Source organism: Anopheles ziemanni, chromosome 3, assembly GCF_943734765.1.
Source record: "Anopheles ziemanni chromosome 3, idAnoZiCoDA_A2_x.2, whole genome shotgun sequence".
NCBI classification, from domain to species: Eukaryota; Metazoa; Arthropoda; class Insecta; order Diptera; family Culicidae; genus Anopheles; species Anopheles ziemanni.
In genome coordinates, this window is record NC_080706.1 from 46,746,131 (window position 1) to 46,773,484 (window position 27,354).

At 43.7% G+C, this 27,354-nt stretch overlaps 1 protein-coding gene across 1 annotated transcript; it reads left to right on the forward strand.

Annotated features, from left to right (window-relative positions):
* Positions 1-626: 626 nt before the first annotated feature.
* LOC131289216 (neuroligin-4, Y-linked) lies at positions 627-22,303 on the forward strand. The gene is made up of 11 exons (XM_058318428.1): positions 627-1,000; positions 1,236-1,399; positions 14,473-14,634; positions 15,032-15,229; positions 16,678-16,920; positions 16,995-17,145; positions 17,209-17,421; positions 17,548-17,686; positions 20,246-20,397; positions 20,666-20,772; positions 21,342-22,303. The coding sequence occupies exons 1-11, from the start codon at positions 648-650 to the stop codon at positions 22,301-22,303; spliced, it is 2,844 nt and encodes a 947-aa protein (XP_058174411.1). The 5' UTR covers positions 627-647.
* Positions 22,304-27,354: the final 5,051 nt, after the last annotated feature.

Below are 27,354 nucleotides of genomic sequence, written 5' to 3' on the forward strand. Positions count from 1 at the left end.
CGTTCTGAGGATGCACTCTCAGTTCGTGCTGAAGAGAGCCCGTGGTCGATGCATCAACGATTCTTTGGGGAGGAAAACGGCTTGAAAAGTGAAGCACTATCTTGGTAGCATCCAACTGTGTGGCTAGAAGAAGCACAAAAGGATTAAACATGTGTCGGTCTCGTCGAAGCGAAAGGGATTGGATTTCGCTTACAGAATTTGTGCAACGGAGTGTAAATGTGTGCATTTAGTCGATGGGGATAAGAATAGTGGTTTTGAGCAGTTTGAAACGAGGTTAAGAAGTGAGTGTTGAATACCGTTCGGCAGTGTGTGTTGTAGGAGCAGTGGTTATGTAAAGTGTGGTAATAGAAAACCGAAGTTGTTCATAAAAATAAGCAAAAGGAAAGATAAATAATACGGTGAAATCAAATATAGAGCTCCGTTTCATGCTGTGCTCAGAAAAATGGTGATTATTGAAGGCTCTCATACGCAAATGCCTGTGTTCATTGGAATCCATGCGGTGTAACCTGGTTCGTGCTTTCGGCGTGGAACAGCCGATTACAACGTGATCGCGGTGGCAAAACCGTGTAGTGCAATATGTGTTATGTATAAATTTGCGCTAGCGATGTGGCAGCCGCAGCAGCCGAATCGACTCGAATAAAGTAACCATGCTGCCAGCAACGGTGATTATTGTTGTGGTTGTTTTCGCCGTCTTGCTGGTGATTCCTCCGACTAGTGCCGCCGGATCCGGAAGCAGCAGCAGTAGCAGCAGCAGCAGCAGCAGCAATAGTAATAGCAACAGCATGGATGAGAACGAAACGCTCAAGAAAGCCACCAGCTCGCGGATCGTGCACACGAAGTACGGTTCCGTTTCCGGCACGATCGAGCACCTGGACGGGCGCCACCTGGATCCGGTGGAGGCGTTTCGTGGTATACCGTACGCGTCACCGCCCGTGGGCAACCTGCGCTTCATGCCCCCGGTGACCGGGGCCCTCTGGTCGGGTGTGAAAAAGGCAGACAGGTTAGCATTGGAGTCTCTCTGGGGGGCTTATGAAGCAAAAGGGTTCGCAATCGCAAGACGAAGATGTTTAGTTGGCGTGTTTTCGGCAAGGGTTTTCCGGGAGATTCCTTTAATTCCGGGGCTTTCTCGTGCAGAACCTTCACTGAACCGTCCTCGAACTGATTTTTCTGAGGGCTAGAGTGACGCCTTTTTTCGTGTTTTTGTTTTCCCATCATAATCCCCATTTCCTCCATAGATTCAGTCCCGTCTGCCCGCAGCGGCTGCCCGACATCTACAACGAAACGGCCGCCCTGGAACGGATGCCCCGCGGCCGGCTGGAGTATTTGCGGCGGCTTCTACCGTACCTGCGCAACCAATCGGAGGACTGTCTCTATCTCAACATCTACGTGCCGACTCAAGGTTTGCATAACAGAAAACAAAGCGAAAACCATAGCCCCTTCCAAACAGACCACAGACTATCGCCGCGCCGTAAAACGCTTGAACGGGTAGCGGAAAAACAATCAAACGCCCTCATAAAAATAAGCCGTTTTTATCCGAGGCGCCAAAGGCAAAGGACACCGCTCTTCCCTGCTAGCTTAAAAGGGAGACAAACAAAATAAAAACAAACACCCCACTGGCTGCCACTGTAAGTGTCATTTTGGATTTTCATAGGAAGGAAAAATATGCAAGCAAACAATATCCTACCGGAGGGAACAAAGAAAAACCCACGGGGAGAAAAGGGGCACGAAAAGATTGGTTGGCAAAAAAAAACCTTCAAACGAACCAAAGAGTGGAAAGCGAGAGATTTTATGAGATTTAGAATATCCTTTCCACCCGTAAGCTGAGGTCGCCAAACATAAATCCGTCGATTTTGCTCCGGGGTGGGATAGGGGTGGGCGTAGACATTTCCTCCGGCCCTAAGGACGAGGTGGTGGGAATTTTATATATTCCTACCCTTAAAAAATCCTTTCACTCAGCCATGCTTTCTCTCTCGAGCCTTTTTCTCCCAGGCGTCAGAATGGTGAGCGAAGAATGTGAGATTATATTTTAATATCTCCTCAACACATACAGCAGCACCGCTAAGTATCGATTTTGTGACATCAAAATGAAATAAAAAAAACCGGGACACTTTTCTTCCCCTCGATCGTTGGTGAAGACGACGACGTGCCAAACCCGTGGACAGAGTATCGTTGGAGTTAAGGCTTTTCCCCACATCGTCGAGGAGGCTCGGAAAAGAAGATAAAAAAAACGATGTTGAAAAAGAGCCGAAAAAGGTGAACATATCCAGCCAGGGCAGAGGATCGAGAGGGATTTTTGGTCCGAGGGTGTTTTTTCTTCGTTGGGAAATCCTTCACTCGTCAACTCCTACGGTCGGTGCACGGGTTTTGTAAGCGAAGGTTTAGCAAGGCGCGTCTTTCCCTCTGTTGGGACAATTGGACAACAGAGGAAGGGTCGGCTGCCTAGTCGATGAGTTGACCGCTTTTATGCTCTACGCGCAGGACACAGAAGGACGTAATAAAGATAGGAAAAAAGTTAAACGAAAAAACGCCTCACAGACACCAAGAACCAGACGACCATCGGCTTATGTTCGTGTTGTGTAGCTTTTTTATGGCTTCTCATCCTTCGAAGCATTCGATGAAATCATAATCTAGTTCCGAACAAAGAGAGAGAGGAGGCAAATGGGTGCGAACAGTAGACCACGGTATTTTATGTCATTGACGAACTCCTGACCGATGGCTTCCTCGACTGGCTGGCAAAGGTAGTCTGCCTCTGGTGGCCACATTCTCCAGTCTCCATTAAAATACTGGCTGATTCTTAATCAACTCACGAATTCCAACCCACAGCACGGATAAGGCACGGGACATTGGAAATTCTACCGGAGCGAAGGTCCGATCGAAGGTACACCGGAATGGAGGGGTCGATAGGAAAAATTTCTTACGGATAAACCAGTCGTAGGTGATGTGATATAGAGAGGAAACCCCGGAAATTCTTTGATCTCGACCTATCCACCGATAAACGGTGAGAAAATTCAAGCAGGTTTCGTTCGGGTTGCTTTGATTTTGGTACTACGTTGTTCCCGTGAAAATCTAATTTCGATAAATGTAAAATCTAAGTCGTTTTAGTGTTTTGAAAGGTGCAGTGCTTTAGAGAGTATTAGAACTAACCATGCGCATCGATTGCTTCTCTAATGTCAATAAACATATTCGGTTATGTCTACCGCTACCTATAAAATTTTACTGATCTTTTGCTATATACGTTCGATTTCTCTGGTCAGAAGTGAATTGGACGTAAGGAATTGCAAAACGCCGGATTTTATACAAAAAGGAAATAAGACATAATAATTAACAAATAATGGAGTTTTTCTGACCAAACAAACAAAACTAATAAAGTTTAGCAGCTGTAAAAATAAGTTTACATCCCCAAAATTCATCTTTTGTACTCGAAAAAAAAACAAAAATATACTTAAAATGGTTTCGTCAAAAAACAAATGCCGATGAACTAGACCCAAACTCAGATGCGTGAGAGACAGAAGCTGATAACTTACTTTCGAGATAAAGTTTAGTAACAACGACTATATAATGACCTGTTTTAATACGTTTAGATACTATCACGGTTGTAAATAAACCCTGTAAAACAAGCACGTAATACATGTGATGGCTAATTGAACTTGTCACGTATTGAAATGGTAATGGAATATCAGATAAATACCTGTGGTTTAATTATAACGCGGCGTAGTTTAGCTAATAAACAGCAAAATCTGAAATACTAAAATACGCGTAAAACATAATTTTAGCTAAGTCATGTTAGACCAGTCTACAACACGCAACAGTCGAATAGAACAGGAGCTGTCAAACTTGAGAGCTCACATTATGAATTACTGGCAACACTGATGAAGTGTCAAATAAATCTCTCTTCTTGCCTAAAACGTCCAAGTGTAAGCACGTGTGTTTTTCATTGAGTTCAACAGGTTATGTGCCCAGCGCCTTTGCGAAGGAAATTCGTGGATATCTAAAAACAAAAATGGATTTGGCCAAGATCAGCGTGATGCGGCTAAACGGTAAAAACTACCGTGCGTGGGCGTTTAAGGTGCAGATGCTGCTGATGAGAGAAGGTACGTGGTGTTTTGTGGAGGGTAGTGCTCCTAACCCGGTGACTCCGGCTTGGACGGAAGGGGACTCAAAAGCACGTGCCACGATTGCGCTGTTGGTGGAGGACAGCCAACACAACCTCATCATCAACAAGGCCACAGCAAAAGAAACTTGGGATACGCTGAAAGCGCATCACTCAAAGCAAACCCTGACCGGTAAAGTTTCGCTGCTTAAGGAAATTTGCAGCACAAACTACCGGGAAGGTGAAAGCATGGAGGAGTTTCTTTACGCCATGGAGGAGCTGTATTCTCGGCTAGAAGATGCCGGTGAGAGGCTGTCGGAATACATGCAAGTGGCGATGATCCTGAGGAGCCTACCGAAAGCGTTTGACTCTCTAACAACTGCTCTGGAAAGCAGATCTGACACGGAGCTGACGATCACTTTAGTTCGAGCAAAATTGATCGATGAGAGTGAAAAGCTGTACGGCAACAATGCTCAGGAAGAGCGGGTCCTAAAAAGCGAGGCCAGACACATGGTATGTTTCTTTTGCCATCAGCCCGGGCATAAGAAGCAACAGTGTAAGGAATTCTTGGCTCGCAAGAATGGAGGAGGAATGCCGAAAAATCAGCGGAAACCAAACGGTAATCATCGAGTAAAACTAGTTCGTGAAAATGATGCAAGATCGTTCACGTTTATGGTGCGTACGTGTGGAACAGCAAATAGCACCAATACATGGCTGATTGACTCGGGTGCCACGTCACACATGTGTAGTGACAGGAACGCGTTCACGGGCCTAAAGCTAGGAGGCTGTTTGAGTGTCGCCGTAGCTGATGGCAATGAAAATCGAGTTGAAGGCGTCGGTAATTGTTTGATAAAGTGTGCAAGTGAGAACGGGAAAACAATTAACCTTACATTAACAGAGGTTCTGTATGTTCCTACTTTGCAAGGCAATATGATTTCTGTTGGAAAGCTTGCTGAAAAGGGTGTTAATACAGTTTTCGATGAGAAAGGCTGCAAATTGGTATTTGAAAAAACAACGCTAGCCATAGCGGACAAGAGAAGTGACATGTATTGGCTTCGACTTGCCGGAGAAAAAGTGATGAAAACGACCACCCAGCAGCACAACACTAAATGTCAGCACACTTGGCACAGGCGTTTCGGACATCGGGATCCAGAAGTTCTCAATGAGATTAAGAAAAAAGATTTGGCAACCGGTTTAGAAATTGTAGACTGTGGAATTCGCTGGACATGTGAGTGCTGTATCGAATGTAAAATGGCTCGACCCTCTTTCCCGAAAGTGGCCGAGAAAACATCGACCAAGGTACTCGACATCATCCATAGTGACGTGTGCGGCCCAATGGAGGAGACAACCCCGGGTGGGTGCCGTTATTTTATGACTCTAATTGATGATCATAGCCGGTACACCCAAGTATACTTCTTGAAGAAGAAATCTGACGTTGAAGATCGCATTCGGGAATACGTCAGAATGGTTGAAACCCAGTTCGGTCGCAAGCCACAGGCAATTCGTTCCGATCAAGGAGGAGAGTACTCCAGCAAATCGTTGAGGAAATTTTATGCGGACGAGGGCATAAAGGCAGAGTATACCACAGCCTACTCGCCTCAACAAAACGGTGTCGCGGAGCGAAAGAATAGATCCATATGCGAAATGAGCCGCTGCATGCTCGTTGATGCAGGAATGCATAAGAGATATTGGGCGGAAGCAACTAATACCGCTTGCTATCTGCAGAACCGTTTACCATCTGCAGCACTAGGGCGTACACCATTCGAGATGTGGTATGGCAGGAAACCAGAACTGAATCATCTACGACTTTTCGGGTGCTCGGGCTATGTACTGATTCCATCGGCAAAAAGGAGCAAGCTAGATGTCAAAGCAGTAAAAATGACATTTGTGGGTTATTCAGCGGAACACAAAGCGTACAGGATGCTCGATATGCGTACGGGACAGATTAGTATCAGTAGAGATGTTCGCTTCATAGAACTTGGAGATGGATCTAAGGAGAAACGTGTTGGAATCGAAAGCGAGCGGAATCTTGGTAGCGCAAACAGTGAAATTGAGTGGACACTTAATGAATGGAAGATTCAAAATGAGGAGTGTGATGTAAATTCCGAGAATGACTTCTATGACTGTAACGAAGATGACTGGCTGAAAGGATTGTCACTTAATGACAATGAAGGTGATCCTACTTCTAACAACGCGACAGAAATTCGCAGATCACACCGGAAAACGGCAGGTGTTCCACCAGCCAGGTACTCCGGAGGAGTGAATTTGGCGAAACAGATTGTGACTGAGCCAAGATCGTACAATGAAGCAGTGTCCAGTCTGGAGTGTGCCAAATGGAAAGAAGCGATGGATGACGAAATGCAATCACATCACGATAATGGCACATGGAAACTAACGAAATTGCCTCCAGGAAGAAAAGCCATTGGTTCAAAATGGATTTATAAGTGCAAGTCTGATGAGGAAGGCAACCTCGTGCGGTTCAAAGCACGGTTAGTGGCGCAGGGATTCTGCCAAAAGTTCGGTACGGACTACGACCTTGTATTTGCTCCTGTAGTAAAGCAGGTCACATTCCGGACAATGTTGACCGTTGCAAGCCAGCGGAATATGATGACTAAGCACGTCGATATAAAAACTGCGTATCTTCACGGACAGTTACAGGAGGAGATTTTTATGCGCCAACCTCCGGGATATGAAAGTGGCGTCGACGGTGAAGTTTGTTTGTTGCAACGAAGTATATACGGATTGAAACAGGCAGCACGCGTCTGGAACATTAAAATTAACGAAGTTCTAAAGCAGATGGAGTTCGCACAGTCACTGGCGGACCCATGCCTATACATTCGGGAGAGATCAGATAAGTGCATGTTCGTACTTATTTACGTTGACGACGTGATTGTAATTTGTGACATGGAAGAAGAATTTGCTGAGGTAGTCGGTGGACTGCAGCAACACTTTACGATTAGCGTCATGGGAAATCTGCGGTTTTTCCTTGGTATGCGTGTTAGGTTAGTCAACGGGCAGTACTGCATTGACCAGCAAGCTTATATGGAACGACTATTGGAAAGGTTTCATATGCACGATGCAAAACCGTCTAAGTACCCAATGGATCCTGGATTCCTACAACAAAAGGAGGAGAATGATAGACGTTTGGATTCACCGGAAGCTTACCAAAGTCTAATCGGGGCTTTGTTGTACGTCGCAGTTACCACCAGACCTGACATTGCCATTGCTACATCGATTCTGGGCAGACGGATGAAGGAGCCATCCTTGTCCGATTGGACAGAGGCCAAACGTATCCTACGGTACCTAAAGTATACAAAGGACTCAGTATTGTACCTAGGAAGCTTAGGAAAGACGCTTGAGTGTTTTGTGGACGCAGATTGGGCGGGCGACGCTAGCGATCGCAAATCAAATTCAGGTTTCCTCTTTAAGTTTGGCGGTGGTCTCATTGAATGGGGGTGCCACAAACAAAACTGTGTGGCATTATCGAGCACCGAAGCAGAATATGTAGCTCTTGCAGAGTGTCTTCAAGAACTAAAATGGTTACAAAAGTTGATGAAAGATGTCAATGTGCAACTGGCTCTCCCCATCCTGGTAAACGAGGACAACCAAAGCTGCATAGCTTTGACAAGAGGTGACCGATCGGAACGGAAATCGAAGCATATCGAAACGAAGTACAATTTTGTTAAAGATATGGTTCGGGAAGGCATAATAGAGGTCAAATATTGCCCAACCGAAAATATGGAAGCGGATTTGCTTACAAAACCACTGCAAGCCGTAAGACTGCAACAACTGAGGGAAACGATCGGCATCCGACCATTCCGCGTTGAGGAGGAGTGTTAGACCAGTCTACAACACGCAACAGTCGAATAGAACAGGAGCTGTCAAACTTGAGAGCTCACATTATGAATTACTGGCAACACTGATGAAGTGTCAAATAAATCTCTCTTCTTGCCTAAAACGTCCAAGTGTAAGCACGTGTGTTTTTCATTGAGTTCAACAAGTCATTCAAAATATCAAGACCAGTATTTACAGTTTGTACATTTTGTTGCTTTAATGCTGAAAAAAATGTTTCCAATGTAGTATGGCGCAGTTTAATCGAATAGAACACAGAATTACATATGCCAAATATTGTATTTTGCTCACTTAACTACTATGATACCTTTTCGTCATGAAAATACATAATAACATTCTAACTTTAATAGTATACTAGAAATGGAATAAATTTTACTTTCAAGCACCATTGAACAAAAGCAAGGTCATCCTGCTTCTTCCAATCGTCTTCAATAACACACGCTTCCTTCATGCTCAAGAGGCAATCCGTTGAGCAGGAATAAACAATATGATCATGCTCACCATAACGTACGCAATGGTTGTCCTTTCTTTTCCAGTCTTCCTTCTCCAATTACGCTCCAGGACGGTCGCGCCACGAGACGAGCGTCAGTATTGTAACACCCATAAAACCTGTCATTAATTATACACATCATGCTGTGGTAGTTAACTTGGGGTTTTATGAGTCCCAAATCTTTCGGATACTGGGCGAGTAATCCGGCGTACATAAATACACACATGCCATCCGCCGAGGATACGAGATTCTGCTATGTTTGAAGCCTCTTTTTCAACGCACCGCCTGTATTTTGAAAGGATACCCGAGTAGGGTTAGAATGTGACGTCTCATCTTATTAGCTAACATAAATTAAATTTCCACGACGCCAGACCGAAGCATTCGCTGGGTGGCTACAACTTTTCTCGTCGTAGTGTGCCGTTCGATGACGAGGACAAGCGAAAACGCATTTACCCGTAACTGACAGTTTCCACCAACAATTAATCATTTGTTTGATTGATCAATAAATCTTCTCCATACTTTGGCCCGGTCGGGTACTCGATTGGTGGACGACCGACGACGGGCGAGGGGATTGGGATTGGTCGTAGGATTCAGATGTTGACTCGTGTACCTTATCATTTCCACGCGTGCGGCCCAGTTTAGATCCAGCGTAACGGTAATACATACTAATTTGCGACGGTTCTTTGCATAGAAAATACACACAACATATCGTGTCCAGCATTGCACGTCCTGGAGCACATAGACAAATAAAAGCTGTGCAAGAAAACAATAGACAATTCAGCGAAATAGTGGGAGTTCAGTTCAACACGGGACAGGAAGGCGCCGGCTTGTTTTGCACCCGTGACTTGACACTTCCGGAAATTTTCCAACTTTTCCAACCCCACCACAACGTAGAAAGCTGGTGATGGGTTGAAGCCCTGTATTGACTGTGGGCTGAATGTTTCACAACTTCCGCCCACACTTCCACGCGTTGACGACGTACGCACGCACTTCAGAGCCAACATTCGGAAAATGCATGATGGATGAGCGTCGCTGACGGGGTGCGTCGATGGCATTCTCGAAAAATGGGCATAGTTTACATATTTTCCAACCGCAACCGAAACGGCTGGCGGTCTGTGCATTCTGTGCGCCCTAGATAGGGTTACCCGGAGCGATAAATTTCGTTCGAAGCGACCGATCTGTGTTGCGCCATGAGGGACGACTGGTCGGAGAGTCGAAGCCGCAAAAGGCTGACTTTGATTGATTCGTTCGGTTTCGGTTTAGGTGTAGGATATTGGCTATACACTTCTACCCGGATCGGTTTGCTCAATCGCTCATGGCGGGTTATCACGTCATGGTATTTCCAGGACTTTAAGGGCTTCAAAACAGGGTGTGCGTGTTGTCCCCAATTTGCCACAGGTAGGCAAATGGCCATTTCCATTTGAACTGGGAAACTTGTGGAGGGTTTTTATTTTATTTTGCCGCGGATCGTTTTAAAATTTAATTTAAATGACGGAATATCTGGAATTCTGTACTGAAAACAGAAACAAAGTAGCATCGCATAAATAAACTAGTATACAAAAATAACAACTGTAACATAGAAAAGAAAAGCATTATCCATATTTTTTAGTATTGTTCTAAATCATTCTGTGGACTTTTGATGTGGTGATGGTTAGAAACTTCTAAACGATTGCACTTGTTGACGGTATTTAATAAAAGCTGCTCTTTACAAAAACGACGGGAAAGCATTGCAATCACAGCGCACGGAAATCATCCATACAAAACAAAATAAATGGCCGCTTTCTAATCTGCCCACTTATTTTCTGCATATTTGTCCCTTGGCACTGACATCCGCTTTAAGTTCTTTTGGTAAATGCGGTAAAAATAAGAAGAATTGTTACTAATAATCAAACCTTCTAGTATGGGATATACCTAGCTATTGACATGCCAGTACGAAATCGGGGAAGAGGGCATATTTTCCTAAATAGTAAATGTCTATTTTTCCATGTACAACTGTTCATTAATGTGGACCAAAGAGGACGCTTCTTGTCGTTGCCTAGAATATTTCCCAAATGCCATACGCGTGATAATGTTTGCGCCATTCAGTGATGTAACGATTTAAACAAATTTCTATGGTTTTGTTTTTGATATTTCTTTTTTATGTTTTTCACAGTCTTTAACGATACTAAAAATTTATCCAAAGGTCATTTGTTGCCAAGCTTCAATCAATTTCCCTCCAAGTGCGGGTTAAAGGTTATTCGAGGCTTGCTGTAGTTGGATGAAGTTTATAATTGTTGTTGTCTTGTTGTTGGCCAAAACTGTTAGTCGTTTTTGCAACCAGTTCTGAGTACATTTCGAGGCATCATATCAAATATATCATTTGAATGCAATTCCTTCTGTTTTTTTATCCGAGCAAAACCTTATTTACTTAAAATCCTGGTGTCGACATCTGTATGTATGTTATCGACTTCTGAAATCATCATTCCACATTTAAACGATGGTGTAAGCACCGGTAGGAACTGAAACTGATAAGGTGGTGCCTACAAATCCTTGCGTGCTTATGAATGTCGTCTAATTCATACCGATCTACTTGGCTGAACATTGCAACAACCGATAAAACTTGCCAACTAAATAGTGCCCACTGAAGGTATTCAATTTGGGGACCGAATTTCTAGGGACACATTTGCTCAAGAAACATTTAGTCGTGCAGAACGTCACGGGTGAACTGGTGAACTCTTTTCCATTAAGTTTTTCGATTGCTCTCAAACCGATGACCCTTCACGACTTCACGGTACACGGAACAAAATCGTGGTTCATAGGATCTGCCGAAAGGACCGAACGTCCACCGAGGTTCGCCTTTTGGTTCGATTATTTCAGATAAGCCGCAGCGTTTTGATCCCTCAGCAAGCATTTTCCTATGCCTTTGAAAAAAAGTTGACAGCAACCAATATTGAATTCGGCCTAGTGGAATATCTTATTAATAGCGCAATTTAATAAAGATGAATTCTGATTACGACAAGGTTTGCCAATACTTTGAAAAATAAAACCATGCCAAAAATGCTATCGAATGGTCATATTCGAACTGTCCTTTCCAGTAGACTTGTAGAAAAACGAATTAAAAGCCCGACGAGGCACCCCAAAGTTTGTATTTGTGTGTGTGTGGATGGTTCAAGTGGGAGCGCTTGGCCTCAATATGGTCCACAAAAAGACGCACTTGGATTGAGATAAATTGAATTTGAACAACCGAGGGGAGGAAAAGAAAAAGCGCTACTATTTTCCACCGAATTCTGATTCACCGTACGGTGAAGTACGGTGGCTCTTTCAGTAGGTCCGGCCATGCCAATCATAAATTTTTCCCGTTTCCTGCCATTTTTTTTTTCTATGGGGGAGGAAACCTCGCGAAGAAACTCGACAGTGGCGTCGATTCCAAAGTTCCGTTTTTGGAATACTTTCTGAAAGTCTTACGATTTTTGTTGGCTAGCTTATTTTGACGCGAAACAAATCCTGAGGGCTACTTTTTGGGGACTTTTGATGGGGCTGTTTCGCTGCGGGTGAAGTGGGAAAAATATGGGCGACATATTGAAATTTATTGAACAAATACAGTACAAATCCTCGTGGAAGAGATTTATGCGATGGAATTGTGGATTAGTTCATAAATGCGTGAAGAAAGAAAAAAAATGTGTGAAGTGTTGGTAGGCTTAATGCCAAGTTCTGCCCCATCATGAAGAGGCGCAGATTTTTTTAACATTTGTGACTCGTACAAATACACACAAATAAAAAGCACTATCAATCTGGTTTGATTTGTTCAGTGTTGAGTCTAGATAGATTCTTTGTGCGTATAACAGCAATTGTTTATACATTGTGATAATCTTTAGCATCTTTCACTACGCTCGATTTCATTATTGGATTACCACGGGCAAATCAATTAAATAAATCTCAACACCGGCTGATTGGTTAAGATCCTTCGGCATCGAAAGAGAGAGAACAAGAGTAATTGATACAGCTCTGTTTTCCGTCGGCATTACAACATATCGCAACCCATCCGGAACGATTATCTTGCACTCAACGGGTGACATATGAACAAGTGCTGTTCGCAATCGCCACTTAAAAAGCTGTTGCCAAAGTGAAAGACTACTTCCTCTTTTGCCTAATCGATGCCTTAATAGACCAACCGAGGAGACACTCGAACACCAAATGACTTTTCCGGTCGTTCGTTCGAGTTTGGTAGGAAACTGAATCATAATTCAAACCCATAAACGATCGAAGCAAAGCCATACGAAAGCTTGGCATTCCATTCAAGTGATAAGCATTGTTACATTGAACAACTCTCCCTGTCTTTTCGTCGGCTCAACATCTTTTCTGTCGACGACAGAAATCCCTCTCCCTGACAGCGCGTAGGGGTATCAAATTTCGACAGGGGAAATACCGGAAAAGCTGGTGTCGAGAAATCCGGATACAAGCAACAAAAAGCGATCGTCCACCGAGCCACATTTCATGACCACAAAGGAGGCTTCTAATGGATTAAACGTGTAGCAAATCCTCTGTCGATGAAGCAAGACGGCGAGCGAAAATTAGAATATGACATAAGCATAAAATTAGAGGTTTACTAAGGACTTTCATATCTGCAGGTCTTCTATTACAGATAGTGCCATTTATTTTACTATTTTTGGCTTTCAAATAACTGGTCTTCAGAAACATAGACATACCCGTTCTCTACAATATCTGTTGACGGAAAAAATAGCTCATTTAGAGCATAACTGCGTGCGACTGTTTCGACACACGTGGACTAGGACCGTAGACTATAGCAATTCCATAACAACAAACATTTCAATGCCGGAGCTTCGGCCCTCGGGTCTGATTTTTAAGAAAACAATCTGAACGAGACATTGTCTAAAGTTTGACTGTGTTAAGGGATATGGAGTCCAAATGGTAAGCTGTTTAAAATGTATGAAAATTAACTGGTCTCGTCGATCCAAAGACCACAAACCATGCTTTTGGCTATTTTATACAATGTGTTTCAAAAACAATAAGCACATTGCAACATCAGTTTTTTCAAAGCATAATTTATCCTTAAAAAATATAAAAATCGCTACGATTGGTTATTTTATGTTTCGGAAAATGAGGTTTTCGTGTCGCATGGCGTTTTTTGCAAGAAAAAATATGCTCAAACCATAATGTATCTGAACAAATAAGCGAATTATATGCTGTTCCGGGAAAATTCGGTACAAAAAAGAGTGTTTCTGCGAACTTCCCTAAGCGAACTCAAGGTAAAATATACTAGCTCGTCTACTTTCCCATCGAACGCAGGGAGGTATCCCATAGATTAAGGAAAACATTGTCTCTTTCTTATTGCGAAACCAAAATTGTCCCAAAGCGTGGACTCGGCGTACTCGAAAACACTCACACAGGAAAAGTGGCACGCAGGTACTCGATAAGTATTACACAAAATTCAATTTGTAAAAGTTTGGATGCGGAGAGAGAGAGTAAATAGGGGATGGGACGAAGGAAAAATGCGTAGTGCTTCTATGCTTCCTGCCATGGGCCGACGAACGAAACGATTCGTATCCTGGCATACATACGCGAATCGGATGTGTCTTCCATGATGTCCTCTTGTTGTTTATGTCCCCCTTCATCCGTCACAAGTGTGATTTATGCTCATTCACCTGTCAAAACAAGCAACAGAGATTGCACAAATATGAGTATCCTTTTACCGGTTTGGAGCAAACTCTTCGGTTCGGATTTGCACGCAGGATATACATATACCATTGGGCACGTAACAAACAAACAGCACGTTGACACAACACGGGATCCAATCGTAAAGCAACTTGCTTCGGTGGTTTGTTTGGTTTTTTTCGTAGAAATTCGTTCAACATACTCAAGATGATTCGCATGATTTCGTAACTTCATCGAATTTCCATTAAGACACTTTCAAAATGACAGCTAATAATGGCAGTTCTTTATAACATCAAAAGAGGCAACCACTTCCGCTACCTTTGCAAACGTGTGGGCCGCAGCCGATAGAGGTAATTCGAAGAATAAACGCTTCTTTTTCCCGTTGCAGCCGGATCTCGTGAGAGTTCAAACTCGCAAAAGTTTGCTGTGATGGTGTTCGTCCACGGCGAGTCATACGAGTGGAACAGCGGCAATCCATACGATGGATCCGTTTTAGCCAGCTATGGACAAATTTTAGTAGTTACAATCAATTATCGTTTAGGAATTTTAGGTAGGTACATTTCAATAGAACTGGTAAGTTGAGTTGATTTAAATTGCCAGAGCGTATTAGATAGAATACATTATGGTTGTTTCGTATTAAATTTTCAATATCGTTGCGAACAGAGCAGACGATTGCTCAAAAGTTCTTATTCACCAAATGGAACAAATTTCTTTCAAATTAAGAAAGTGCATGGCCCTAACTAATTAGAGGACATTTCATTTGTTGAGCTAGCATGATTGTAACTTTTTATGAAATTAATCATTTAACAAATGGACATATTGGATGTTTAACCGTCCGTCTCGTATGATGAAGAAAAAATCCGAAGAGTCATAAAATATTATAGCTAAAGCTTCGATTACTGTTTACAATTACTAATTAATTAATTATTCTCATTCTTTTGCTGCAGGATTTTTAAATGCCAACGTTGACCGGTTCTCGAAAGCGCCGGCCAACTACGGCCTGATGGATATCATCGCTGCCCTGCACTGGATACAGGAGAACATCGATGCCTTTGGTGGGGATCCGAAAAGCGTTACCCTTGCGGGGCATGGTACTGGAGCGGCGTGTGTGCATTTTCTGATTGCTTCCGCAGCCGTTCCGGAAGGTAAGCGAGGCATAAAAAGTATTAACCCCAATGTAGTTTCACTTTGTCAAAAACTTTTTTCAAATTGCTTCGTTCAATTTCAAAATGGAAGATGTAGAAAGAAGTTAAAATTTATTAATGAAGTTTTACGTACAATAAATTGCACGTGCGCACGTTGAACATGTGCAAAAAGATGGTAATAAAAATATTCTGCTCCTTTATCTCAATTCCTGTCGCTTATTCGCGCTTATTATTATGATGGGGATAATCAGTTTGTTTGAAAATAATCAATTGCTGTGCAAACATTTCCCATCCAATGCTACCAATGATCGGAAATCAAATAAATTAATCCATCACTCCGTCGCTGTGAAGTTTTCAGTTCCATCAGTAAATTAAAAAACCTGTTCCTGTTTTAAATAACACACGGTGTTGATGTATCATTAGAAAAACCTAAATTAAAGCTATTGAAAAATTATAAAAACAGTTCAAGGGGCATGTTTGTTTGTTTAGAAAATGTTTCCGATTCTTTTTCAAGTACCGCTTTTCACTCCGATCCGTCATTTGCACAACGTAAAACAACAATCAACCATCTGGACAATTATGCCATTTTATGCTCCTGGCTTATGTTTCCATACCACTTCAAATGTGGCTAAAGCAACATAAAAAGCTAATTTAAAAAATGAAATAAAAGTACACGGAAACAAAAGGAAAATCCACCATTAGCTCATAATTAACAACATTTCTTGATGCGTGAATTGTTGATTTTAACTTACGCCGGAGGCAGCCGTTAGCCTCGTTATGCAAATGTTGCGCACCCACGTGAGCGCAGTTCTGGTTTATTGCAAGTTTTTTTAAACAATTTATATGAAAAACCCAACAAAAAAGTGCTTACTGGAAGCATTTGCAATTGCCGTTTTTCCGACGCACGAGCGCATTTCGTACGCATCAAAGGTGCTTTTAACGAGCGCACATCGATAAAAAACGGAAGCGAGGGCCTGGCAAAAAACTCTTCTGCGAAATGGAGCGTAATTATTGTAAAACGGACGTTTGGCTACGTCCGGGTCCGGTTTTGAAGTAGTATCGCAGCCCTACTCAACCGCAGCCACACGTGGGACTCGCGCGCAGAGTGGCGCCATTAATGGAAGCTCTCCGGACGCACACTTGAGTGACGTTTCAATTTTCATTTCATGTTCGTTACACGAGGGCCTCAACTGTTGCCATCGGGGGTCCAATTTGGCCTTTTATCCAACGCACTCCTGGGACCCTTTGGAGTCTGTTTTCAATGGCCAGTATTTAATGAAAGCGTTGCATCGAGTTGGATTGCAAACGCGTGAATGGACATCGAAGTGCGTTAATGCGCCACATTCAAGGACGCGTTTCTGCACTTTCGTCCAAAGGAATTGTAATTGGTATAGTTTATATTATTGGAATATTTAGTACCAACCGATTGTCGTTCCTGCTCTCACTAGGATTACTGTTCCATCGGGCCATCATGATGTCCGGATCGGGACTGGCACCGTGGTCGCTGGTCGGGGAGCCGGCCAAGTTTGCGGCGTACGTCTCGCACCACGTAAACTGCTCGCCCGACCTACCTCATCAGCTGCTGCTGAAGTGCTTGCGGGACAAACCGCTCGAGGACATCCTGTCCACCAGCGTGCGTGCCCCAGACTTTGGCAACGCGTTCGGGCCCAGTGTTGACGGTGTTGTTATAGGTAAGTTATTCACCTCCGTCGGGAGAACCTTCGAATGATTTGTCGACACGTGTCGCTTCACCTTCGTCCTTCAGACACCGGCGAGATCCAGCAGATGGACGGGACGCACTACAGCGACTACAATGGCATTCCGTCGGCAACGAAACCATCCGCTCATATCCACAACACGCTCAACACTATCAACGCGATACTGTTGCGCAAACTAGCTATTAACAAATTGTCCAGGTAAGACGTTATAGACTTCTCGTTAGCCCGTGTCAAGTATCGCCTTCTCTCGCTCGCGTTCAGGTACGACCTTCTCGTGGGCGTCACGAGGGCGGAAGCGTACTTTGCCTTCAACTCGGAGGACGTTCAGTACGGCATAGAGGCGGACCGGAGGGCGAAGATCCTCAAGAACTACGTGCGGAGCACGTACAGCTTCCACCTCAACGAGATCCTCGCCACGATCGTGAACGAGTACACGGACTGGGAGCGCCCGGTGCAGCATCCTATCAATATACGGTAGGTCCGATACTAAAATGGCCGTTCTTCGATTCCATTTGTTCAGCCTAAATTTGCTCACATTTTTCTCCCTAATTTGTGCCATTTGTTTCGTGTGCGACTTTCGCCTTCTACTCTTCTGTGCAGAGATGAAACGCTGGAGGCCCTCAGTGATGCCCGGATCGTCGCACCGGCCGTCCAAACGGCTGACCTACATTCCGCTGACCATCGCAACTCGTTCCTGTACGTGTTCGACTACCAGACCAAGTTCGGCGATTTTCCTCAGGTAAGCGGAGGGCGACATACGTGCATGATGGGTGATAAATTTGCTTTTTTTTTTGCGTTGCTAGTGGGGAACACTTTTTCGCATTCACACGGTTGGTTTTGAACAGTAATTGGAAGTTTCCATGGTTCCAATGGGGGCATTCTGATTGATGTTGTTGACCTCAGCAGTTTATGCAATCGAAGCCCGCATTTTGAAAAGTTTATAGCAGATACTAGACGACAACCATTACAAACGATTTTGAGCTGACCGTGTAAAAAAGAAAAATCTCTCCTGGATGTCAACTGAAGGTCGTGAAATGGCTGCGCTGGAATACTTTATCAAACATGAAACGCTGGGCAGATGGTGTTTATTCCATCAAAAGATGGACATTTTCACAACATGCAATGCGTTATTTTTCTTGTACTCAAATTTATTTATCAAATCACTCTGGTGAGATTACTTTGAAATATATGTGTTTTCTGGTGTTTTTTCTGTGGACACATTTCATTGGTATTAGCAGAGAGATGATTTACTTGCATGACTTGGCATACGATTACGGTTTACCACTTTTCCTTATATCTTCTTATTATCGAGTGAATTGTTGCTGTCTATAACTAATAAGAACGATATTATTCACGGTTGCTATAAATTTTTCTCATACATAAACTCAAATCTTCTACTAGCAATTTTAAATATTTTCTGCATTGGATGCAATAGAGTTTAAATCAGCAACATAGTATAAGTAAAATATTTTCAACCATCAATTGCAATTGATAATTATTTGCAGCTTAGTGGTTTAGGCTGGTGTTCTTCAATACCATTCAATATTTAAATTATTGGTTACGAATATTAATTGTAAGAGATTTTAAACCTTCCATCGTTGTTGAAAATTGCAAAAAAAAACTAAATGTAATACTCGTTATTAATAAAACAAGAAATGCACGAACCTGTATATAACCCCCGGGGTAAAACAATAGAACGTTGGCCACAAATTCTTCGTCCGTCGTGGGTTGCCTGAAATTGAAATTCCTTCACTAGCCACCGAGTAACGTAACAGTTCTCCCAGCGGATTATATTACCCCCTCCCGAAGGCAAACGGTAGGCAACTGTTTCAATAAATTATTACACCGAATCTGTCCAACGTCTGATCTGCGCTGGAACGAACTCTAAACCAAACGCCCGTTCTCGGTCGACCCGTACGATGGTCAAAGGGCCAAAAGATTAAATATCCTGTTGTGGCGAACACTTTAAGACCTTGTCAACGTCTCGCCGGAGGCGCCATCGGCCGCAATCGGATACCGAGTTACCGGTTAGCCATTGTGCTTCTCTTTTTTTGTCAAATGACCTGCTTCCATTGTTCCGAGCCTTATTCTCCATCATGAACTGAATTATTATTGCCTTTTGAGTCGAAATTATATTTATCGTTCTATATTATCAACAGATTTTCCATTGAGAGCTTTAAATTATGTGTTTCCTTGAAATGTAGTCTTTATAGTGTGTTTAGCCATTTTTTCGGTGCGTTTGTTTTATTTTTCACTGTTTGATTTTAATATTTTCCATCGGCGAACACTTTCAAAAAAGTGTTTATATTCCCACTTGCCCATTATTCCTACTTGATTATAATCTCTTGATATTCATATTCCCTACGATCGAATTATTCTACAAAAATGAAACAAAAATTTTGTTTATTACAGTCAATCCATGCTTTTCTAGCTCCTTCGAAGAACAAAACATGAGGAACTGTGAAAAAACAAAATCCTTCGAGATCAACAAAACCGAAGGAAGTGGTGATTACCACAAATGGCACGTGCCAAACGTTGGGTCTGTTGGCCTAAACCTCATAATCCGTTTCCAATGGAGACAATCCTTGCATGGAAACCGCGCCTTTCGACTTCTGCCATTTTTTCATTCAGCCTCACACCGAAAGCCGTTTCACCTCCAACGACAGACGTTCTTGACCTCGATTTTTTCATTCTATTCTCAACTTCGGTTTATTTTTTGTACTCACACATCTACCCATTAACTCTCGTAGAATTCGCGTGCTCGGTTTTGGTTCCCCAGTTTTTTCAGGTTTTCCCAGCGCTTGGCAACATCATTCCATTCGCGGGGGGAATAAGCACAAACTCGCTCGTTTGCGAACGCGTTTTGTTTCCTTTATTTCATGTGATGATTTGCCGTATCACATTCCATCCCTCGGACCGTTGTGGTTAAGCTGCGGGCAAGTCCCTCTGGAGTGGTTGCCACGGCACAATCCGGTCAGGAAAACCATCAACATACCACATACAACTGTCTGAACGTGTTTTTGGTTGTTGGCAGGCTGAGGTGCTCTCTCAGAATTCGACTCGCCTTTTTCGAAGTCAAACTCACTGATAAAACGAACCTGGTGAACGGTGGGCGTTTGTGCGGGAAAGTGACCGAAAAAAAGCACATCAACTGCAAACGCTGTTCGAAACATAAGTCGAACCCATGTTGTTATCACATTGCCCTGAAACACTAATATTTTTTTTCTTTTACTTCTCCTTCTTTTCGTCCTGCTTCATCTATGTCGCCTCGCCCGTTCGCAAATATCTCGGCCGCCAGCGACAAGGCTGTATCCATGGCGAGGATCTCCCGTATCTGTTCGGAGCACCGCTGGTCGGAGGGTTCAATCATTTCACGCGAAACTACACCAAGTCTGAAATCGCCCTCTCGGAGGCCGTTATGATCTACTGGTCGAACTTTATCCGCACCGGGTAGGTACCATTGTGCGCGTTTTCGATCTCTCCTTTCAGCTTAAATCACGTGCAGAAGGAGACGGAAGAAACAAATGTACGCACAAATCCTAACTCCCACGCGTTGCGAACGAATTCACGTGGAATTAGCTGGAACTTCGTTTCGGGTAGTTGTTTTAGGATCATTTTAGCACGTGTCCATTTCCCAGTAACACAGCCTTGCAGAACGTGTTTTGTGTCTGACTTTTGGAAATATTGATTTCGTTTTTTTTCCCTGGCCGAACGCTAGCAATCCAAATGAGCAACTGGAAAACGACCACGTGCGGGACCGGACGCGGTTCAAGAATATCGAATGGACGCCGTACGAAAGCGTCCACAAAAAATTTCTCAATCTCGGTAAGTAGAACCTCAAGATGTGTCAAGGAAATTCGGAAAGATTTTGGAACATTAGCAAAAAAGGAACCAACCCAAGTGACAAAGGGGATATGAGAACGCGGACGAAAGTTCAACTTGCTGATGTTCGTTCAAACACGATGTCATTGGCGAGTTTTGCGTTTGATCCAGAGCACGCACGGTGGTCACATCGGAACTGGATATCGTACAAAGGAAGACATTTGGGGATGTCCCTAAGGAAAACGGCAGCCTCGTACCGTACACTTACCGAATACGTTACCAAATAGACTCATCCTTTACGGAGAGCTTTTCCATATGAGTTTTTTCGTTTCTGTTGGATTTAGTTTTATCATCTTTTTGGAGGCATGGGTCAATCAGTGTCGAGTGCCGCTGCGATTGCAGGTGGCTATGGGAAATGTTGTGGGTAGATTAGAAAACAATCCAGTTCCGATGCAAAGTTATCTCTTTACCGTGCTAGCTTTGTCCTTGGAGGCTCCTGATTGTCTCTCCTTATTTGTTGTGAAGCATCTCACAAAGTCAATGATGGTGTTTTACCGTTGATTCTCCGCTAGACACGAAGCCAAAGCTGAAAAACCACTACCGGGCGCATCGGTTGTCGTTCTGGTTGAACCTGGTGCCGGATCTGCACAAACCGGGCAACGACGACGTCCCGAGTGCGCATCACGAGCTGGAGGCGGACGACGAGGAACCGGCGCCCATCATGCCTACGGTGAAACCGCTCAATCCACCCCAGCGGGACCCTTCCACAGCGAATGGCAACTTCTCGCTGTTCACCACGCAGGTCTTCTCGCTGCTCAACTTCTCTTCCTACGGCAGTGTCTTCCCGAACGGTACCCGCCATCATCCAGCGCGGCCCGTACTCCCGGTGACGGCCGAGTCTTCCGAGGGTGGTGACGATGATGGCACGGGCCAGGGCGGAGCGGGTGGCACCGGTGGCATCTCTTCTTCCAGCGAGGACGGCTTTGCCGCGTACAGCACGGCCCTCAGCGTCACGATAGCGATCGGGTGCAGTCTGTTGATCTTGAACGTACTCATCTTCGCCGGCGTGTACTACCAGCGGGACAAGACGCGCTTGAACGAACCGCGAAGCGGTGGCCACGGGGGCGTCGGCAGTGTGGGCCATGGGACGCTCAAGAAGCGCAACGAGAACGGCCAGATGCCGAACAACATCTGCGGCGAGCTGGAGAGTCTGACCATCCACGCGAAGAGTGGCGATCCGGCCACCATCTTGGGCCACCATCATCCGGCCCTGCAGCACCATCAGATGCCTCCGCCGGAGTTTGCCGATCTGCCGCAGCGCGCTCCCCCACCACCGAAGCACCTGAAGTCCGTCCCGACGGGCGGTGAGGGTGGGGGCGGAATGCTGCCGGCACCCGCACTCCAGCTGATCGGCAGCAACTGCGGGACGCTGACGAAGAAGAGCTGCGTCAAGTCGAACCTCAACTCGACCGGGATGGGCGTCGGCGGCCAGCATCCGTCGCAAAACGTCACCATGGATGAGCTGCGCGTGTGACGTTAAGTGTCGTTCGCTCTCGAGGACCGAACGGGACCGTGCGTTGTGGGCGCCCCGCTGGGGATGGCCGCTGGCCGGGAGCAGGGTTTGGTTGCGCTGTCGCTAGAGGGCGCTACGACCGCACTGTAGACGTGCCGCGTCGCTAGCATTCGGACTAAATCGGATCTTGTCAAATCCCGCAAATCCCACGGCGGTGACACTTTTTGTACCCCACTTAGGGGCACAGACTCAGCGGCTGCAACCGGTCCGACCCGAGAGAGCGGACGCTAATGATGAATTTCAATAGGTTATGAATAATTAGCAAAAATTATGCCCCAGACGGGCAGAATGGCGATGGCTTGGAAAAGCGGAAAAATCGGCTCAAGTGGGTCCTCGGGCTAACTTGGGCCGTCGGTGGGAATCGTGCTTTAATTTTCGGCTGCCAGCAGCAGCAGGTGTAATTAATCAAGAACGGCGATGAGATTGGTGGGCGTTGGTGGGCGATCTACCATTTTTTCTGGTATCCTGGCATCGGAAGAGGATTGGATGGAAACATTAACACATTAACTTTACATTTCTGACAACGCCTTCATCAAGCATCAAACGATTTTTCGGTTATGATTTATCAGTGACACTTCCGGAGTTAAATTATTCGTCCTACCAAAGCTCGAAGAATTGTTAATTGGAAGGAGCTGGTACAAGTCAAAGGTCACCTTCCGCTTGCCAAGCTCAAACCTGTATTTATTGGAAAGAGATGGTACTTCATCCATCCATCAATCCATCCACCCATTCCTCGAATCACGCGCCCGGGTTGGGTTTCCAAGATTTCAATTAATGATTCAAGCATTTCGCCCAACAGGAGGGTTTGGTTAATTGGAAAATATTTTAAATTTCTCTCCGCCTTTCAGTTTGCTTTGCCGTTGACAGTTTCTATTAGCAGCCATGGCAGCGACCGGTTTGCCAAACGGCGGCCAAAAGCAGGAAGCAACTCCGTCGGTTCAAACGTCGTTAAAATACTTTACCTTCTCCGGTAGGATGTTTGTCAGCGAAGAAACCAAACGGCGAAAAACGGAAATCCTTTTGTTGCAGATTATTTGTGTCGCTTGTCTGTTCCCTCTATCTTCGAGCGGTTGTATCCCAGGGTGATTTCTTTTTATTCTGTTTCATGCTATTCACCTTGGTTATGATCGTTTGCTGTTTCAGGAGTTTTCTCGTGTTTTCACTGTTTGACCAGGCAATTTATTTGTTCCACCCCCATTGTCCTCCCGCAAATGATTGATAGTATTACCGGGAAGGAGCGGGGGTTTGCTTTTCCGGTCTCAGTTCATTACCTTGCATCTCCGACCGAGAGACCCATCGCTTAATCCTCGCACGCTCACCAACCTCGCCATCACCAGCTCGTTCTTGTGGACAGAACTAATGCTCTATTGTTTGAATATAGGACCAAGCGACGGCGTCATAAATTCTAGGAAATAATAACAATAACAATAAAAATCTCTTTGTACATAATAAACTCCTTCCCGAAAACCGGGCGGCAGCAAACTGGAGCAAAACGGCACCGAACATCACCATCATCGAACACCGCAGCACACACAAAACGCCCCCACCAGCCCTTTTTCTGCCCTTCGCACCGTCGGGGCGAAAAAGGATGGAAGCCAACCCAGTGCGCAAAATCATCGTGCTTTCTCGTTCTGTCTAATTGACAATTGTTAACAACAAAACGAGATAGCATGACGATTTTGCACGCTGGGAATGGCGAGAGGCAAGAAACCGGTACGGGAAAGCACATTTCCCGGCCTGTTGTATCTTTGATTAAGTATTCGATAAGCCGGCATAACGAGCCAGATAAGGGGTTGGAATGCGATTTAAAGGTTTCCTTTTCATTCGCGTTTTTTTCTCCTTTTGTGACCTCTCTTTCCGATCTCATTATTCCTGACTGACGCTTGGTGGATGTGGCAAAAGCATATTTCTGTGATTCGTGAGTTGCGATGGAATTTTCTATGTGTTTCCGACACGTTTCTTAACCCTCCACCCTCCGGACCCGGGCAGGATAAAGAACAACCAGTACGCAATAATAATACGGAATGAATGGAAACCAACCGCGATAAATAATTCCACCAGCATAACAGGTTTATTAAAGAAAGTCGTACTGTAAGTACATTATGCTGGTCGAGTTATTTCATCCGTTTTTTTAACGCTTTTATTTCGCTCAGTGTTGATGGAATATTTTTGGTTGAGTTTTTGGTTTCGTTTTTTAGGGAAATCAACCTTCCAAAACATTTTAACAAATGAGAAAAAAAACTATAAAATGTGGAGAAACACAATCACCTGCGTGTGGTCAAATAAAAAAGGCGTTCAAATTTAATTTCAAAATTACCATAAGGTTTAATGATGAATTGGAAGAAAGTGTGCTGGAAATTGTCTGGAAACAAAATTGTGGACGGAAAGCACAGTTGAGAAATTTCACTCGCCCCCTGCGTTCCACAGGCTAGTAATGTTCTTATCATGCTTTCTTTCATGCATGTTTGTAAGTCGTGAAACAAGGAAGAAAGTAACACCGTAAGAGAATTGTGAACACGCAAGTCGAACGACAACCGAGTAAAAGTATCGTTAAAAACTAAACCGACGACAGAGTAAAGCAAACCAAAGCAATGTTTCGTGTGTTGTCGGGGACAGATTTTATCTTTGTTGAATATGATCGATTTGATTTTAATAGAATTTTCTAAAGACTGACATTTCTAAAGGCACTTCTTCTGCCTCGGGGAGGAATCTAGTGAAAGAACAATCGTTGTGTAGTGTACAATATAAATGGAAACTTAACCTAACCTAGCGAAGCTACCACGCGGTATATGGAGAAATTGATTGGTGAGGTTAGCTCTTGCCAAGGTCAGTTAAAACATGTTCGTGTTAGGTGTTTCCTCTATTGAACATTCGAGTGATTTCTTGCGTTGTCCTTTTTCGTTGCCAGGTTTGTACGCTAGGTTTTCCATAACTCAAAAGCTGCGTTTTTGAGCTAAGGATGTTTTAAAACAGATCATTGATAGAAACAGGAAATAATTGCCACTGTGTGTCGTCGATCAAACAGATTCCATGCAAGCAAGAAAATTCGAATGTAACAAAATAGAAATAGTGGAAGCCCAGGGTTGAGGTTAGTGTAAGCTACCAACAATTCATCTTCCGTGCGATGCGAACAACCTTCTTCTCCCAAATCTTGTCGCAAGCCAGGTGCGCAACACGTGGTACATGAAAGCAAATCATCTTGGCAAGTAGGTAGAACATAGGAGAAACGACCAGCAGATCAATGGGTAGCAGAAGTATTTGTTTTAATCCTGTACATAATTCGGAATCCCTAATGAGCTAAACTATTGTAACGATACATGGAGTAAACGAAGCGTGGTTGGTTGGAGCAACAATGTCGAAAAGCAAAAATTCACGTTAAAAACTGAAAAAGCACCCAATAAAAACAAATACACTAACATCGATAAAACGTTGCGAATTGTATGCTCATAGCGGTGGCAAGGAGTTATTCAAATATAAATGGAATAAATGGACGATACAAACGAAGCCGCAGAGAAGCATGTGAACAATTGCACATCACAGGTTGTTCGGAATAAAAAGTGCAACAAACGTTAATATTTAAATGGTGAATCTTGGTTATTGAATTTAAATGTTTGAATAGTTATGAAAGAAAAATTGTAAATTATTTTTTCTGTTTGATGGGACAAGAATATCACCTCTAAAATTTAGTTTTTTATGAACTGGTTGCATTTATTACTTCACGATGGCGAATTAACTTTTCTTATTTGAATTTATTCAGGTGAAAGACTTTCATACGAGGCATAAGCAAACACAGTGAAATTACAGTACAGTGAAATTATATCATTACCGGCCGTTACTAGGGTCAGTGGAAACGGTTTAAGTTTTACTTAACTTTTCCTGAACCAAACAGCGCCAGTGCGGGAGATTATTTTATTATTTACTCCGATTCTCGCCATAAATTGTTCATGACCTGATGTCTTTTTCCCATGGAAAAGTCGTCAGAGGTCTCAAGCTGTTCAAACACGGCCTCGTAGGCGGTTGGGTAGGGTCAGTTAAATTTTTCAAGACGTTTTCCGCCATCACCCGGTGCAGTGAAAACTCAATCAAACTGTTAGAGCTAAAATAAAACTTGGTCATAAGCGAATGACAATCCAGAGGGTGATGCACACTGTGGGAGTGCTGTAAAAGTACTCGCATACAAATTACCCAGAGGCTGATGAAAGTATCTGGGTTTTTACCACCATTAAGGAGTTTTCCACGGGCTTATTGTTGCGTGTTCTCTTCTAAACTTACCGAAAGACATAGTAGATAAACTCTTAAGCATCAGAAATTCAAATGTGGCGACTGTTTGCAACGGTGTACAGTGTGACTTACCGTTTTTATGAGACACTAAATTTTGGATTTGATTTCGGTTGTTCTACAAATCTTCTGCCACCTTTTGTCGAAAATGAGCATGATTTATGATTGTGTTGTGTTCTTTACCGACTTTCTAACTAAGCAGTGAAACTTTTACACCAAGGAGTCTTTTCGTTGGATTGAGGGTTTTCGTTGCAAGAGTACCTTCCCACACTGTGTCATTTGGTTTGGTAACATTGGGAGAAGGAAAAAAGGCTATGTAATACTGCTGCATATGTCAACGTGTCTTAATCGATTATGTTATTCATCATACCGTCTCGTTGCGAACATTTGCGCGATCGTAGTTGAATTATGTGATTCGGTGGATCGGAATAATCTTTCAGCTAGTAACGATTTGACGGTTTTGAGGAAAGAGGCTCTTTATTTATTTTGTTGGCATGTTTTGAATGTGGAAATGACTTGAACTTGAAACAACAAGTGTTTGCATAAAAAACCAAATAAATTACAGTTCATATAAGTAGAAGCGAACATTTAAGATGAAACAAAACATTGTGCATTTTGAAGACATATGAAAAACTTTTTACAATCCAGTTTGAAGCAAAAAACACTATAACCAAATATTTATATGAAAAAAGTGTTTTTTGAATTCAAATCATTTTACTTGAGAACTAGACACA